Raw genomic sequence first — 18,519 nt, forward strand, 5'->3', positions numbered from 1 at the left:
ACCTGAGTTGGGTTTCCAGCACCTATATGGTAGCTCATGACCATTTTTTAACTCTAGTTCCATGGAGAAACCAACACCCTCTTCTGGCGTCCACGGGCACCAGGCATACATGTGGTGCACATTCAAGCAAGATGGGCAAAACACTCATTTAAAAGCAACTGATATTTTTAAAGGGAGAGGCATAAGAATGTAAAACATGGGCACTCCCTTCTTGAACCCAAATGAATAAAACTGGCTCATAAATACACCATCATGAAAGATAAAAAAGAAAATGCCAATTTGCAGGGCCATTGCATTAAGTTTATTTGCAGTTTAACTGAAATATACATGAAAACATGTATGCTCCGAGAAAGCATAGAAAACCAGAAGCATCACCAAAGAGAACCTTCTGCCCATGGGAATAGAGAAGGCAGCTTTGAAGCAAAGAAGGCAAGGGCACTCCCTGTAGTATCAGAACATGATGGTGTCCACTTCCTGGTTCAGCTGGCCCCACTCTTTTCACTGTCTCAGAATTGTCATCAGGCTTGCTGTGAAGAGGCGCCACCGTGCCTCAGAACTCGGGTCCCTCCGAATCCACACACTGAGGCTTCAGTAGCGACTCTGAAGGCAGGGCGAGCAAGGTACACAAACAGTGCGGGACATACAGACTGAGCGGGACACCCCAGAGGAGGGTGCGCAAGGCTGGCCAGAGGGAGCGGAGCAAGGGTTGCAGGGTAGCCTGAGAGAAAAGGTGACAATGGGAAAGAATTAGTGGAGGTGCCCACCTCATAACAGACCATGACAGTCCTACCCTCAGACACTGCTGTATATGTCCTGCCTTCCATTGTTTCAATCGTCCCCATCTTTGCCTATGCTACCTCTGTGGCCTCCCAGCTGATCCCTACCCCCAACTCCACTCTTGCCTCTGCTTCTCACCCCTGGCATATGGGTGGCCGGAGGAATCTTCAGTAGAGAGAAATCTAATCATGTCCCTCCCCTACCGAGGACTTTTCAGTGGCTCCTGCTTGGGCTTGAGACAAATATTAACCTCTTTAACAGATGTGTGTCCTCCTCCCACCTCACCTGTCAGTCCCAATGTCTGGGCTCTAGCTTTCTGGCAGTTCCTCCATGAGCTATCCCTCTCAGGCTGTGGAACACAAGTCTCCTCTTTCTAGAACTCTCTCCCATGGTCACTCACTTAACTCCCTCTCTGCTTTAAAAGCTCAACTAACTGTCACATCTCCCCTGAACCCTCCCCTATCTCAGTGTTAAACCTCCCAGTGGCACTCTGGTTCTTCCGTAGGGATAGCTAATTACTCCACTATGGTTTTCTCCTTTACCAGACATTGTGTGCGTGCCCTCTGTATACCTGGCCTAGCGCAGGCACCTCATAAAAATGTGTTGAAGAAAAAGAAATTTTAAGTTGATGTGGAATGAGTACATGGCAAAAGGATGCACTCAGAGACTGCCAGGCTGGGGAAGAAAACCAGAAACAACACACTGGATACTGGGCAGGGACCAAACAGCTCAGGGGCTCCATGTGTAGCCTGAGGACCACATTCAGTCTTAAATGTGTTTAATGTGGCTGGCACCTTTTCCTCAATTTTTAAAATACATTTTAAATTTTGAAACTTTTAAAGAGTAGAAAAAATACAAACCCCAGCTTTCCTTTGGCAGCTGGAAGACCAGCAGCATGGCCTCTGCACCCTACGTGGTGGAAATGACCACAGGGGGACCCTCCTTGAGCATAGCACAAGCTCCCTGGTCCCCACTGTCCCACATCATGTGCAGATGTGAGCAGCCTGATCCTTGCAGACATGTGAGTTTACAGTACTGGCTTCAGTGGGGTCAGGCTCAGAGTAAAAGGAAAACAAGACTAAATGCTGGACAATTTAGTTACCAGGGCTGGGAAGATGTCTCAGTGAGTGGAGGGTTTAGCAGACAAGTGTTAAGACCTGAGTTGGATCCCCCAGAACCTAGGGATGATCAGACACAGTAGCACATGTCTGTAGTCCTGGCATTCCTATGGTGAGAGGGGAGGCAGAGGCAAGACCATCCCCAAAAGCTTGTGGGCCAGATAGACTGGTGTATGTCATAATGAACAAGAGACTTTATCTGAAATGAACGGAAAACCGGAGGTTGCCATGACCTACAAATACACACACACACACACACACACACACACACACACGTTGAAAACATATGCTGTAACACATGTCCATCCATATTCATATTATAGATATGTCCATAAGGACATGTATGTACATACACACACATAGAGGAATGTTTTTGGGGGGTTGCTCCAACACCTGTTAGCACACCCAATGACTACAACACCCTATATCCACACAGCTACCAGATCCTGCTGATCCTGCTTGCATTACAGTGGGAAGATGATCTCCCCCATTGCTCCTGAACACTGTCCCTGCCTGGTTCCCCCCACTCAGCGCTTCTTGCATCTCTCAGGATAATCTTCCCAAAATAGGAACTTTGAGTTTTCTTTGGCTCAAACAAGAAACATGTATTAGGCATCTGCCCTGAACTGAATTCAGGGAACCAAATCCTGTTGTCTCTGCAAGCCAGATGTTTACCAGCCAGTGGGGAGATGAGCAATTCTACCATTCGCTCAATCAGCAAAGGCCTCTGATAGGCCAGTGTGTCCATGAATGAGCTCCATCTGACCATTCCTGCCCTGCTGTCCACCGGAGTCAATCACATTAAGCTACCTCCTGTCTTTCCAAGGCCCCGGAACTCCTCCCACAAGAACAACCTCCAGCAGTCTGTCCACCTGTGCCCTGACGGCTGTAACGATCTGAAGGCAGATGTTTCCCACCATCTATCTCAGTATCCTTCATGATGCGTGACAGGCACGTGGTAGGGTCTTGAAAGGAGTTTGTGAGCTTGCAGTGAAGAAGAATGAACTCCTCCGGACCAGGTTTGGGATGGTGGCCTAAATGTCATCACCTGGATTCCTTTAGAGCATGCCAGTATTCTGGTGGCCCCTTAATCTTGACAGACTCTAAGCTCACGTCTTTTAGTACAGGTAGATGCACTTGCATCCTAGGCCCCGCCCAGCCCTGTCGGGCCCCCACAGAGCCTCCCCCCAGAAACTCACTTGCTGTCCTCGCTCTCCAGCAGGCCCCTGTACGTGTCGATCTCACACTCCAGCCGGGCCTTGACATCCAGCAACACCTTGTACTCTTGGTTCTGCCTCTCCAGGTCACAGCGGATGTCAGACAGCTGGGACTCCACGTTGGTGATCATGCATTGCATCTGGGACAGCTGGGAGGTGTAGCGAGCCTCCGTCTCCCCCAGCGTGTTTTCCAGAGAGTCTCTCTAAGGCAAAGGAAAGACACAACTATGAAGAGGTAGATGCTTTCCATGGGCTTGTTCAGAAAGAGATGAGAAGAGCCAAGTCTTTGGTTCTGTGAATGGCCCCTCTCCTCTAAGCCAGGGAAGTCTGGAAACAGGTCAAGTCGTCTGTTCCAGGCTAAGCGTCAGTTATGTGGTAGAACCAGAGTTTGAACCAAAGTCTGCTCCTATGTCCCTGATTCCTTCTACACAGTTTGGAGTTGGAGTTCACCAAGTATTCTAATACAACACGGTGTCTTTCTGATGGTTTTCCCACGAGAGCCCTTTAAAAAAATACCCAGGCCAAAACAACTCCTCTAAGACTCTGATTCCATGGGTCTAGACTCTAGACCAATAATCCTAACTCCTAGAATTTTCTCTAGACTCTTGGGATTTTCTCTATGTGTCAGGACTATTTAATCTCTATAGGTGACATTTACAACAAGGGTTTGGAAGGACAGGCTAAGTAGATAACAGATATGTTGGAGGGATCATGTTTGACATATGATAAGGAGCATGTCTTTTTATCTCTGAGCTGGTTCCCGAGAGAAACCTCCCTCCAAATAAACCAGCTGGGGGTACATCCATGCTGGCTGGATCTGGTTGCCCTCCTATCCCTCCTAACATCCCTAGAAAGCCATGCCCAGGGTTCTCCCAGATCCAGAGCTAAGAGGTACCTGCCAACAGCACTCACCAGGCTATGCTGGGCCTGCAGTTCAATCTCCAGGGTATTGACTGTCCGTCTCAAATCGATGATGTCTGACTGGTAGCTCTGAAGCTGCTCGGAGCTGGTGGCCACCTGCTTGTTAAGCTCTTCCATCTGCAGTGAAGAAAAGGGGGGGAGTGAGCGTCCCTTCCTTAGGACCCTGATGAGTCCAGTCCCTTCCTTAGGACCCTGATGAGTCCAACCTGCTGTGAGAGATGTGCCCACCTGCATGTTGAACCACTCCTCCACATCCCTGTGGTTGGTCTCCACCATCGTCTCATACTGACACCTCATCTCCTCCAGCATCCTGGTCAGGTCCACGGGGGGTGCGGCATCTACCTCAATGTTAAGGCGGTCCCCAAGCTGTTGTCGAAGGACGCCGACTTCCTGGAAAGACACAAGACCCCAGGCAAGTGTGGAAAATATGTAAACTGTAACAAGAGATGCTGAAGAGCTCAGCATTGGGAAGCAGGGCTTCGGGGACTGAAACCCACCCTGCAGAGCCTCAGGGGTCTTCCAGCTCCAGCTGAACACTCAGGGTGACACTTCCTGTTAGCTGGGCAGAAGCCAAGTTCAGGGGCAATTTGTTTGATCCGTTTGGACTAAGACAGAAAACTCACACACCCCTTCTCACTTCCCCATCTTGCTAGCAGACCTGTTCATTAAGGAAGGAGAGCCACAGAGACTGACTTGACTTGGGTCGAGGTCCCAATGAGAACAGGCCCCTCCCCAGGCTTGCCTGTCAGAGAGAGAAAGAGAGAGAGAGAGCTGCCACTGAGGCTGCCCAAGTATGGGATAATGCCTCATTAGTGACTTCTTGGCGCAGTTCCCAACTCTCTGGTTTAAGCTGGATGAGTCAGGTACCCTAGGGCATTCAGTGAGTGCATGGTGACTGATTGTTATTTTACATTTAAGCCTAAGGAAGCCCAGCCAGAACCCAGAGACACTTGTTCATTCAAACCCCAAGTGAAAGGTGTGAGTGTCAGCCTGAAGAAGGAAGACCAAACACCCTAGAGAAACGGTCCTTGCAGCATTTTGGAGAAAAGGGGATAGAACCGTGTCTATAACTTAAGCATGTGCGCCTTCTATACAGACAAAAGATACAAGAGGTGGACGAGAACAGGGATAGACCAGAGATGGAAAACACCATATCCCAATCCTCAGAAGAGGAGGAGCTCACCCAGTAGGGAGCTTGATGGAGATAGGCAGTCTCTGCGTCTGTTCTGGTACAGAAGCATCCCAGGCCCACCGCCCCACTCTTCCTCTAGAGGAAGGCCCTCACCAGAAAGACAAATGCAGTCCCTGATAGAAAATTTGACAGTTGCCCTGGTCCATGAAGTTCAGAAGAAAGAGGCATGTCTCTGAGCACCTACCAAGAGGTAGGTGTTTCATACGCAGGGCTTGGATCATATCCAGGATCCATGTAGTATCATTAAATCCTCCCAATAACCCTGCATGGTAGCTAGCCCTGTTCCATGGGTGACGGGGATCAGAAAGCATACAGGAATCACAGAAAGTCACAGAAACGATATGTGGTCCACTGGGAAGCTTCAACCCACGTCTACCCAACTCCAAACCCATATTGTTCTCCCAGACCCACATCTCCTTTGCTTTTCATCTCACCTCTTCATGGCTCTTCTTGAGGCACAGCAGCTCCTCCTTCAGGGACTCTACCTGAGCCTCCAGGTCAGCCTTATTCAGGGTCAGCTCATCCAGGATCCTGCGCAGGCCATTGGTGTCTGCTTCTACCAACTGTCTCAGGGCCAGCTCTGTCTCATACCTACAAGAAGGTCAGGGTCAGCAACCAAGGGGTAGAACTGTATACAGAACTCAAGGAAGGATCTGAAATGCCAGCTCTGTCTAACCCTGTATGAAACCAATAGAGTGCTAACCCAAGAGTGTATGAGGAAAAGACACCCCACCTCCAAGTCCCCGGCCAAACTCACTTGGTCCTGAAGTCATCTGCAGCCAGCTTGGCATTGTCAATGTGCACGATCATCCTGGCATTCTCTGCCTTGGTGCACAGAACCTGCCAACAGAAGCGCACAGAGCAGGTCAGCGCAGGATGTAAAGAAGGAAAAGAACACAGTGAAGGTGTTCTAATTGCATTTTTGTTGCTGTGATAAAAAGCCCTGACCAAAAAGCAGCATAGGAGAAGAAGGGTTTATTTGGCTTGCAGTTCCAATTAGAGTCCGTCACTGAAGGGAAGTCAAACTAGTCACAAACTAGCCACAGTTGAGAACAGAGAGAAATAGATGCACAGATGTGTGTTTGCTTGTGTGTTTCCTTGCTTGCTTGCATGCACGCTTGCTTGCTTGCATGCATGCATGCTTAATCTCAGCTTGATTGTTCCACTCTTATGCAGTCCAGTAACCCCTGCCTAGGGAATGGTACCACCCACAGTGGAATGCATCTTCCCACATTTATTAACACAACTTAGAATCACCTGGGAAGAGAGCTTCACTGAGGTGTTGTCTACATTGGGTTAGTCTGTGGTCATGTCTGTGGAGGATTGTCTTAAGAAAACTGTGATCCTCCAAAATGCCCCATTATGGATGCCATGAGCAATTCGTAAAGAGAGAGTCCTACACAGAGGCTGTACCAGACCCTTGACCTACGTTGTCCACTGAACTCTCTTAAGTACCCCTTCAGATATGGACCATTATTCTCCCCATCCTACAGATGAAGAAACGCATCTGGCAAAGGAAAGAGACCTCCCAAAGCTATGCAATATGTTGATAATAGACCTGATGGCAGAGCTCTTCCTGCATTCAGGGCTCTGGCTGAGTGTCCAAGTTAGGAGCTAGTCCTATGCCCTGGGGAGGTCTCTTTTCCCTGAGCATAGCTGGAAACACTAAGGAGATGCATATCTGGAGTACTGGCTTTTCTGGATGCCTCTCCCAGCTGGATTGTTGACAACCCACCCTCACCTTCTGCTGGAGTTCCTCGATGGTCTGGAAGTAGGACTGGTAGTCGGGACACATGGTCAACACCTGAGCCTGGTAGACATCTTGGATCTTGCCCTCCAGTTCTGCATTCTCTCTCTCCAGCTGCCGCACCTTCTCCAGGTAGTTGGCCAGGCGGTCATTCAGGAACTGCATGGTCTCCTTCTCGTTGCCATTGAAGGAGCCCTCACAGATCAGGCTATAGGTCCCCATGGAGCTGGAGATGCAGCCAGATGGCCGGCGGTTACTGGGTTGGCAGGAGCCGGACAGGTAGGGCTTGGAGAGGCAGCTGGCTGGCCTGTAGGTGGTAGGCATGCAGATGGAGGACATGCCCTGCAGGGGCTGGCACACATAACCCAAGCACAGCTCCGGCCTGCTGCCCATGTTACTGGAACAGACGGAAGATGGTCGTGACGAGCTCTTGAGAGAGACTGGCAAGGTGCTGGTGACACAGCAGCTGGATGTCATGCTAGGGAAGTCCCTCCCCCCCCCCCAGAAGCTCCCTGAGTATCTACAGACTCCATCCTGCCCAGGCCTTTTTATACTCTTGGAGTGAAGGGGCTCGCACTAAAAAGTCCTCACGGGAGTGGGAGTGTTGTTGTTTACACTCGGTCTCCGAGGAAGCTGATAATTAATTTGTAATTTGGTTTCCAATAAGGAGTTCCTTTCCTCATAAAAGAGGCCAAACTTGTCATTTGGCTAAAGCAGGACTCTAGGTTCCTGTCATTGGTCACCCGGGGGGAGAGCATCAAGACACATCTTCAAAGGATCAGTCCCAATACCTGGGCTCTCATTATCAGGGTGTGGCAGCAGGTACAGCCACAGCTTGCCCTGGTTGCCATGGACCTTGCCCACTGCGCCCCCGCCTGCATCTGCCCTAGGGAAGGCTGGGAGCCTGAGGAGAGGCAGTTGCCCCTTTAATGAAAGCATTCCATGTGGGAAAAGACCTAACCCCTTCACAAGGAAATGTGTGGGTGACAGAAGCTGCCTCAATACCGTGATATTAATCAGGAGAGACAGGAAAGAGGGCAGAGGCTTCAGAATACATACAGCTCATTCTGCCACCTATGGAAAGGACATATCACGGAGGAGAGAAGGAAGTGAGGACACGAACAACGAAGCAGCTAAGATGTCTTTTTAGTTAAAGGCAAATGAGAAAGGGAGAGGTAAGGCCCTTCTCCTCTGAAAAGCGGTTCAATGCCATGAAAGCCTCCAGGAGGCAAAGACTCTGTCTTGACTCTCCGGGTCCTCTGCTTGAGGATCACGGCCACCATGCAGTGTGCAGCTACTGTCTATTAAGACTGAGGCTGAATAACTAGAGCGGGCTCTCCTTTCGCTCTCTGTAGTGATGCACAGAGAAGGCTCAACGGGATCCCAGCGCGTGGAAGCCCTGTGAATCAGGTCTTTGAAGAGGAATGCTCTGTGCTAAGCCAGTAGACAGGGAGCAGGTGTCCCTAGTTACAAGGCTTGAGCAACCCCTTAAAGCAGGGGTTCTCAACCTCCCAGATGCTGCGACCCTTTCATACAGTTCCTCATACTAAGGTGACCCCCAGACATAAAATTATTTTTCACTATTAGTTCATAACTGTAGTTTTGCTACTATTGTGAATCATAATGTAAATATCCGATACACAGGATATCTGATACGTTACCCCTGTGAAAGGATTGTTTGACCCCCAAGAGGGTCACAAGCCACATGCTGAGAACCACCGCCTTAAATCGACATGATGAGCTAATGGTTTTCAGTCCCTGCTGTGAAAGCTGTGCACTGACACCTGGCATGTCATAGCACCACTTTGGAATTCACTCCTGTCTTAGTTCCTTTTCTTGTTGCTATGACAAACTACCTGAAAAATACAACTCAAAGAAGGAAGGCTTGCAGTCGGAGGGACCACAGTTCATCATGGCAAAGAAGGCATGGCAGCCGGAGCTTGGGGCAGCTGGCCACACTGCATTCCATCAAGAAACAGAGAGACATAAATGCTGGTGCTCAGCTAGCGTCCTTTTAACTCCATTCAGTACCCTAGACCATGAAATGGTGCTGCACATGTTCAAGGTGGGTCTTCTCACCACACTCAAAACTCTAGAAACACCCTGTAGACACGCCCAGAGGTGTGTCTCCTAGGCTATTCTAAGTCCCATCAAGCTCTCTTCACAATATAATGTTGGCATATAAGCACTTGTGCTAGCTTTCCAATCACGTCCTTCAGAAGAGTTGGCCAGGAAATGGGAAATGCCACCCAGCCCTCTCACTGATTAAGAACTCAACCTAGAAATCCTGACTTCTGATGTGTGCTGTGACCTTTAAAAGTCACTTAGTCTCCCCATGTCTCAGCTTCTGAGTGAAAACCAACTTAAATGACCTCTCAAGGGATGGGAATACAGCTCAGTGTTACAGTGAACGCCTAGCATGGGTGAAAACATAGGTCCCACCGCCATTCTCACGACCCTCCCCCACAAGAAACAAAGATCTCCCAGTTTGAGCCCTGGAACATCCAAGCATTGTCTCCATGGACAATTTAGAGGAGCTGGTGATGTCAGTTGGAGAAGGCTTGAGAGCAAGGCCAGCTGCCTGAAACGGTAGGCGTCTACCACCGGAGGGTGCGCAGCTGCTTTCCTCTGCTGGAATTTCATTTTTGAGGCAGGCACAGTTACCTCAGGCTAGCCAAGTATATGAAAACTTATGGAACTGGAGAGATGGCTCAGCAGAAAAGAGTGTTTATTTTTCTTATGGAGGGCTGGAGTTTTGTTTTGGTTCCCAACAACCATGTCAGGCAGCTCACAAGCCTATAACTCCAGTTCCAGGGGATCCAATGTCCTCTGGCCTCCGCGGGTACCTCATTGGCATGCAAATTATCCTATTACACATACATTTTTAAAAATCAAAAAAAAAAAAGAAAAGAAAACCAAGAAATCATACATATCAGTATCAGCTTCAGCTCTGACAGTCGTGGTCAGCAGGACAATCTGCTCTCTCGAGCACAGGCTCTGGAGAAGTCTGTTCTGTATAAATCACACTCTTCTTCCTGGTGGCCTCAGAATTAAAGACCCTTCCAGACTATCCTAACTCCTTCCCAGATCCCGTGGAACCCTCCCTTTACTTATATCATTTGCCTTTGCTTTTAAATTACAACCCTGTTTCCATGCAGCCAGATGTTTTCACCTTTGTCTGCATACTGGAATAACCTGTAGGGCTCAAAAATAAAAACACAACAAGGGTCTTTTGATTCTGAGGCCGCCAGGAAGAAGAGTGTGACTTATACAGAACAGATTTCCCCAGAGCCTGTGCTCGAGAGAGCAGATTGTCCTGCTGACCACGACTGTCAGAGCTGAAGCTGAGACTGATACATGGGACTTCTTGATTTGTTTTGTTTTTTCATATTTGTTTTAACATGTGTAATGGGAGAGTATGCATGTGAGTGATGTACCTGTGGAGGTCAGAGGGCATTAGATCCCCTGGAACTGGAGTTACAGGCTTGGGAACTGCCTGACATGGGTGTTAGGAACCAAAATGAAACTCGAGTCCTCTGTAAGAACAATAAACTCTCTTTACTGTTGAGCCATCTCTCCAGTCCAGTAAGTTCTCATATATTTGGCTAGCCTGAGGTAACGGCATTGCTGTCTGGAAATGCTGCCTCAAAATAAAATTCCAATAGGGGAAAATAGATGCCCACCCTCAGAGCATCAAACTAAAAGAACAAGTCAGCGTTAGCCACTTTCCAGATGCCAGCTGTAAGCTCAATAAAGTACTCGGGACATTACAGCATAGTAAGTGTCTCCTGCTCTGTTTTCCCCAGAGGAAATTGAGACTCAGAAAGGGACCTGTCAACACTCTCACAGTGGTGAAGTTGGTAGGCCATGGTGGACCTGGAGTCCTAGGTCCCTCTGACTCCATGTTCTGGATCTACATTCCTTACATTAATGGCACAGCCTTCTCTCATCACTAAAGTAGATGAGATAGATGACAGATAGATAGATAGATAGATAGATAGATAGATAGATAGATAGGCAGGCAGACAGATAGATAGATAATGGTATATAGGTAGGTAGGTAGATAGATATACAGACAAATAAATAGGTGGTAGCTGGGTAGGCAGATAGAGAGTGAGAATATAGATAGGTAGGTAGGCAGATAGATAGATAGATAGATAGATAGATAGATAGATAGACTAGATAGACAGACTAGATAGACAGACTAGATAGACAGACAGATAGATAGACAGACAGGTAATTAGGTAATAGGAGATGGGTGGATGAATGAATAGACAGATTGATAAATAGGTGGTAGAAAGGTAGATGGATGGATAGATAGATAGATAGATAAATAGACAGACAGAAGTTGTAAGTAGAAGTGGGTATCCTCCCTGTCCTATGCCAAGGCATCCCTCCCATGTAGACTGACCCCTGCCTGTGGTACCTAGCATCCTACCTGGCACGTATTAATGCTCAGTATGGGTTTATAGAATAAAGTGAATGAGGCAGATGACTGAGCTTTAGCAAATTCAACCATTGTGTCCCAAGAAGACAGTAATACAGACTACCTAGAGCCATGTTGCTGGCAGATACCAAAGGCCTGGGCCCTCCTGTCAGGGAAGAAGCAGAAGGAACTGCCCGGATGCCCTGAAGGGACATAGCTCTGGCCCAAATCAGTCCAGTACCTTCCACCATCCTGAGCTTCCCCTTGGAACCATGATCATCCTCTTAACAGCACTCAAGTTTCTTAGCAGGAACCTTTATCGTCTTTGAAGAGCACATGTCCCTCTGGCGACAGTCTGCCTTCTTGTCTAGCTTAGAAACTGTACCATCACCCTTGTCCCCTTCCCATTGGCATTGGAAGAGCTTGGTGCTTGGCTTGGTCTTTTGAGGGAAGAATTCTGAACACAAATGATGGGCTTTATGGGGAGATGCTGGGAGTTTCTGCATCTGAGCATCAGCCTCACTAGATGCCAAGAGTACACAGGGGTCTCTGCGGTCAAGAGCCTCTGAGCTACAAGTGGAAATGCTAACTCAGGCTCAATCTCAGCAGCCTGCGTGCAATGGAACTTAGGGATTTTGAGATTTCCTGAAGTGGGAGAATTTCAGGGAAGGGTTACAAGCAAAGAGGTGAGTTAATATGCAAGAACCCTAAAATCCCTGAGTGTGGAGCACATGTCACTGCTGTGAGGAGCACACAGGTTAATAAAGTGACCCCAATGTTCTCTCTTCTCTTATCTCATCTTTATCAGGCCTGTTCTGTGACCCCCTCCCCCAAGGGTTGCTATGTATACCAAGAAGCAAAGTAGGTAACAATTGTCACCACGCTGGGACCTTGCAAAAAGGTCTTCATCAAGGAAGCCAAACAAAGAAGCCTCACCAGCAAGGCCTTCAGTTGGCAAAGTGATCCTTGCAGATCCAACAACCTGAGTTCAATCCCCAACAACCACATTCAACAAAAAGCCAGGTATGGTGGCACAGATTTGTAACGTCTGTGTTTGGGAGGCAGAGACAGGCAGATCCCTGGAGCTCCCTGGTCAGCCAGTCCAGTCTACTTAGGCAAGTTTCAGGGCAATGAGAGATCCGGTTTCAAAGTGGAACAAAAAGTGGATGAAGCCTGAAGAATAACAGCCAAGGCTGTCCCAAACATGCACAGGCACAAAAAAAAAAAATCTCCATTGCAGCCCTCTCACTACCCCCAATGAGAAGACTGGGGACCCTGTTATTTCCAGGGTCACCACTGGTCAAGCATCCTCCGAGCCCAACAGTCAATCTAAACCCCAGATGGACCCAAACCAACACAGATATGATGTGAGCCAGTCACTGGGAGCCAGAGCAAACGGCTTTATTATCTCAGACTCAGATACACTGTATTAAATTTCAGAACCTATGAGAACACAATCAGAAAGAAAAACTGACCAAGGAACAGGCCCCCAGAACACAGACCCTGAAGCCCATTGAAATGAGGAGACATCAAGGCCTGAAGGGCAACTGGACTTAGTTGACAGGGTCTCAGAAACTTTAAGGCATAGATTTGCAGGGACCCTCTCAGGGCCTGGATCCTGGGTTCAGTGTGAATGGAGATATTTGGGCTGTAAGAGTTAGGGTTGACAAGATGCCACGTCAGAACCCTGAAGGCAACAGCCTTGACCGTCTGGTTCTGTCCCTCTCAGAACCTGCCTCCTGGGCAGGGAACACAGACAGGGCGGGGGCTGTTGGTTGCACGGGCTGCTCCAGCGCTGCAGGAGACCGCAGGAAGGCAGGGGAGGCATGACTTAGAGGCTGAGTAGTCTGGGGCACACGGGTTGCAGGGAAGCCTGGAAAACAGAAGAGCATTGGCTTACTATTGTAATCCGGTTGCTGTTTTCGATAACGCTGAACAGATCTAAGACATACAAATCATCAGATGGTACCTTTTAAACCGTGTCTCCTTAATTTACCCAAAGGGAAACAGGCTCTCAGAGAAGAAAACAGAACCAGCTGGAGTAAACAAATAAGTTTGTCCCCAGACCAGCGCTAAACCCCTAAGGTTCCTGACTCAGGATATGCTCTTCCTTGGCACCCTGTGGTCTCCCCAGAGCTTTGGAAGGGTAAGAGCATGCAGTCATACTCACTTGCTGTCCTCGCTCTCCAGCAGGCCCCTGTACGTGTTGATCTCACACTCCAGCCTGGCCCGGACATCCAGCAGCACCTGGTACTCCTGGTTCTGCCGCTCTAGGTCAGCCCGGATCTCACCAAGCTGGGACTCCACACTGCCGATCATGCATTGCATCTGGGCCAGCTGGGAGCCATAGCGGGCTTCTGTCTCTGCCAGGGTGGAGTCCAAAGCATCTCTCTGGGAAGGCAAGGGTTGAGGGAGGAGGAGGAGATTAGAGGCCAGAGAACTAGTGAGGAAGACCTGCCTGGATGTCAGTGGGACTCTGGAATACAAGAATGAACGCACAAGCTGGAGAGGCAACTCAGCGGCTAAGAGCACTGGCTGCTCTTCCAGAGGACCCAGTTTGATTTGTAACACCCATGTGGTGATTTACAAATGTCTGTAATTCTAGTTCCCAGGGATCTGATGTTCTCTTCGGGTCTTCGTGGGCATTGCACACACATGACACACAGACACACATGCAAACAAAACTCTCATAAAATACAGACACACATAAAATAAAAATACATAAATCGTAAGAAAGAAAGGAGCTTTATGATGGATGACTTCAGACTCGAGATGCTCCTGGAAAATCTGGAACTTTTGGATTGTGGGAATGGCAAGACTAAGGCACTGATATTTGATGGGGGCCTTCTCGATGTGTAAAATCTGATTTTGAATCACAAAGGAAGATTTTGAATCACAAAGAGCCTTCATTGATTAATAATTTCTTCTCCCTCTCCTCCTCCTTCTTCTACAGGGTCTCGTGTAGCCTAGGTTGGCCTTGAACTCACTATGTGGCTAAATCTGGCTTTGAATACCTGGTCTTTCTGGCTCCACTTCCCAAGTGCTAAGGTCATAGATGTGTTCCCCTCTAACACTGTCATGGTAGGCAGCACCTGCATTTAGCAGGACACCCTTAAATAGAAGGGGTGTCTTCTTATGGAGGAGTTAGGATTTTCAGACATATTTCTATTAAAAAAAAGCCATGTGTATTTTTATAGTATTTTTGTTACATCTGTAGGTCAAAGTAAATAGCATGCCGATTCATGATATTTATATACCCAGTTAGTGAAATGCAGGTCACCATGACTAGTGATGTATTAAAAGTGTTATAAATTCTCACATCTAATATGTAAGCTACTCCATGCTTCAATGATTGGGTCTTCCTTCTGACCATGACTAAAATTATTAGTAACTTGTGTTATTTTAGAATGGCATAATCTTTAATGGTAGACTGTGTATTTTTGATGCATACATAAAAAATAAATTTAACAGAAAGAAAGAATGGAAGCTCAGAGAGTCACTGAACTAGGAGAAAGCACAGTCAAACACCACCAAAGGTGAGCTAGCCCAGCTCCTGTGGCCCCTTGATCCAGACAGCATCTTCTTCCTACTGGTACCTCTGGACAGCAGTTTCACAGAAGGTGGATCTTATCTGGAGGACTCACTCCCAGCGTGTGCCAAGTACTACAGACCCTCTTATCTTTCACCCCAAGGGCAGTTGTGATGTGTGTCTGACTTCATGCCCTCTTCTCTACACAGGGAAGCTCTGAGCTAAGAATTTGAACTCTTGGAATCGGTGTGTACGGCCAACATGTGGAATCTGGGGGTTGTGTGCCTCCGAGCTCGGGTCAGCAGTTCTGCCCCACCCCCCGTGCTTACCATGCTCTGCTGGGCCTGCAGCTCGATCTCCAGGGCGTTGACTGTGCGTCTCAACTCAATGATGTCCGCCTGGCAGCACTGCAGCTGCTCCGAACTGGACACGACCTGCTTGTTCAGTTCTTCAGTCTGCAACACACACGCACACGGGGTCTGCTTAGGAACCCTGAGGTCTCAGCTTCAAAGGTCACAGAGATCACTTGGAACCATGAGTATGACAGTCAGGGAACACCCTCCAGATTACCCACTCCAGCCCATTGATGTCGTGCGTGCTGGGGAGACCGCATGATTACAAGATGGAGTCAAAACCGAGGTAAAGCCCTCCATCTCTGGCTTCTGGCTCAGAGCCCCAGGGATACTTTTAGATGACTGCACCTCTGCTGCGCTGGCCGCTTCCGGGTACCCACCTGGGTGTCATACCAGCCTTCTGCGTCCCTCCGGTTGTTCTCCACCAAGGTCTCATACTGGCACCTCATCTCCTCCAGGACACGGTTCAGATCCACAGGTGGAGCTGCGTCCACCTCAACACTGAGCCGATCGCCAAGCTGGCAGCGCAGTGAGTTCACTTCCTGTGACACAGATGAGGGTCCGTTCCTCGGTGACTGCATCGCCCGGACTCACCTCTCTCTTCCCATGCTCTTCCTGCATTCGCCTCCTCCCACTTGCTCTTCTCTCCCGCGCCCCTGCTCCCCCATGTTCACCTATTACTCATACTTATCTCTTCCCCGTCCTTCCCATCCTCAGCCGTCCTTCTGCTCAACTCTCCGCATTGTCATTGGCTCCTCCGTGCTCACCTTTTCCCCATCGTCACCTGGTCCTCCATGAATACCTCCTCCTCCTCCCGCCCCCATTCGCATCCGGTCCACGTGCTGACCTCTTCCCTAACCTCACTTGGTCCCCCATGCTCACCTCCTCCCCCATGCTCACCTCCTCATGGTTCTTCTTGAGGCAGAGCAACTCTTCCTTCAGAGACTCCACCTGTGCTTCCAAGTCAGCCTTGCACAGAGTCAGGTCGTCGAGGATCCTGCGGAGGCCATTGATGTCAGCCTCCACCAACTGCCGCAGAGAAACCTCTGTCTCATACCTGAAGACATAGAGCAAGGCACCCAGACCTGTGATCCCATTTGCATGGAAGTCAAGCCCCACCCCAGACTGACCTGGTGCTATAAGTTCTGAGTGCAGTTGAACCCTAAGACCAACCATCACCAGCATCCAACTGTATCAGCCCCAGCCCTGGGAAAAGCAAGGCCACTCACTTGGTCCTGAAGTCATCGGCGGCCAGCTTGGCGTTGTCGATCTGCACCACCAACCTGGCGTTCTCTGCCTTGCTGCAAAGAGTCTGGGGACATAAGGAAGTGATTTCACATAAGAAGGGATGTTCAGTTGGTGATAGCGTCCCCCTGAGTCTGACAAGAGCTGCCTGTGGAAGGAGGTACATTCCCATCTGTGGATCTCAGCAGTGTGGGGCTCCGTAAGAGATGAGAGCCGGTGTTAGACAGTAGACCCTCAAGATCCCTTGTAGTGTGGTGTGCCTATGATGTGCAGCCAAGGGCTAGAGACAAGACAAAGGCATGCTACAGGATGCTACAGCGTGAGGAGATGAAGCTTCCTCCTGCCTTCCTGTCCCCAAGACCTGCTGTGGGCCCAAGGCAGGTTGCTGCTAACAGCTATGCTCAGTTATCTGGTGACAAATGCTCTCTCTCGGGATCCAGCTGAGCCCGAGGACTTACAGAGAAGGCATCTTCTCCACTTTACAGGTGCAGAAACGGAGCTTCACTAAGTACACCAAATCCAAGCAATTTGCCTTTTTAGAATGAGGACATTCAAATTCAGAATGGTGTACAGTGGTACCGAAGGTCCCACAGCCACTTAGTTAATACAGCCTGTGTTCAAGTTCTGAGTCTGCTAATTGCCATCTGGGTCACTTCACCAGCCTGGCTTTGAGTGTTCTCATCTGATAGGCTGGGCTAAGATCATTGGAGAGAACAGAAGAAGCCACAGATATAAAAAAAGCTTTGTTTCCTCCAAAAGTTCCCTGTGGGATCCAGGCTACTATGACACACATCCTGGCTTCTGGACCTAAAATCACTCCAAATCACTCACCTTCTTCTGGAGCTCCTCCATGGTTCGGAAGTAAGACTGGTAATCGGGGCACATATAGGGCACCTGCTGCTCACACCACTCGCGAATGCGGCTCTCCAAGCTGGCATTCTCCTGCTCCAGCTGGCGCACCTTCTCCAGGTAGCTGGCCAGACGGTCATTCAGGACCTGCATGGTCTCCTTCTCATTGCCAGTGAGGATGCCCTCCCCAAACCAACCTCCCCCGATGCTGTAGCTGGTAGAAAAACCTCCCGAGGGGAGGCTTAGAGCAGGCAGGCAGCTAGAAACCCTGTAACTGTTTCTACCCAGGCCAGCAGAACACACGGAGAAACTCCGGCTTCCCCGGGAAAGACTAGGCAGTTTGCAAGAGCTGCTGGAATACATGGAGGACGTTCGCGTGGAGCCCCCTCCGGATTTACTCGGGCTCTTGAGGGATCCCGAGGAGAAGCTGGCCTTGAAGCATTTGGAAGCCATGGCCACAGCAGCCCAGGAAGCAGTAGATCTCTGAGAGTTGACACCCCAACACAGAGAAGAAGCTCCCTAGCCTGACTTTATACCTCTGCCCCAGTGGGCGTTGGTCGGCCCTTACAAAGTGTTTTCTCCTCGTTAAAGTTAATTCCACTTTCTATCAAAACCTCTCATTAGCCTGTTATTTAGCTTCCCGTGATCATACCCTGGCCTCATAAAACAGAAGCCCCGTTGGACAAGTGGGTATGTGGAGACTCACCCCCACAGCCCTACACCCTGGGAAGGCCCAGTCTGCATCAGTTCTTCAAAGGGGCCTGTCATCAGAACCCAGACTTCAGCCTCCTTGTTAAGTAGGCGTGGGAGTCCGGCCACCTTCTTGCCCTCTCCGGCCTTGTCTCTTTTGATGAACAACATTCTGGGGGAGGGGGATGCAAGCCTGCATGTGGCTGGAAGGCAGGGTTTGTAGTTTGAGTAAACATAAGAGAATCTTGAGTGGGGCCAGAAGATATGCTCTTGGTGACCAACTGTCCCAGGATCCTCGACTGCTGTGATTTTAATGTGGGACACAGGAAACTTTTTGTCCTGGACAAAATAGGACAGTTAGTAACCCTTAACCCAACAGAGCCTCAGCAGACAATCTCCAACTCCCTAGCCAGGAGCTCTTTCTGCTTACATAGCCTTGACTCTAGGCAAAATAA

General features: G+C 49.2%; 2 protein-coding genes across 2 annotated transcripts; both read right to left on the reverse strand.

Moving 5' to 3' along the window:
- Positions 1–588: 588 nt before the first annotated feature.
- Positions 589–7,449, reverse strand: Krt32 (keratin 32). The gene is made up of 7 exons (XM_041643832.1): positions 6,967–7,449; positions 5,983–6,065; positions 5,660–5,816; positions 4,262–4,423; positions 4,025–4,150; positions 3,095–3,315; positions 589–718 (listed from the first exon to the last, which is right to left on the reverse strand). Exons 1-7 carry the CDS (start codon positions 7,447–7,449, stop codon positions 589–591), a joined length of 1,362 nt encoding a protein of 453 aa, XP_041499766.1.
- A 5,674-nt stretch (positions 7,450–13,123) lies between these two features.
- Positions 13,124–17,827, reverse strand: Krt35 (keratin 35). The gene is made up of 7 exons (XM_041643833.1): positions 17,357–17,827; positions 16,510–16,592; positions 16,181–16,337; positions 15,661–15,822; positions 15,257–15,382; positions 13,569–13,789; positions 13,124–13,271 (listed from the first exon to the last, which is right to left on the reverse strand). Exons 1-7 carry the CDS (start codon positions 17,825–17,827, stop codon positions 13,124–13,126), a joined length of 1,368 nt encoding a protein of 455 aa, XP_041499767.1.
- Between the last annotated feature and the right edge of the window lie 692 nt (positions 17,828–18,519).

Source organism: Microtus oregoni, unplaced genomic scaffold (assembly GCF_018167655.1).
Source record: "Microtus oregoni isolate MIOR12 unplaced genomic scaffold, Mior012 000091F_ref0000469, whole genome shotgun sequence".
Classification (NCBI taxonomy): domain Eukaryota; kingdom Metazoa; phylum Chordata; class Mammalia; order Rodentia; family Cricetidae; genus Microtus; species Microtus oregoni.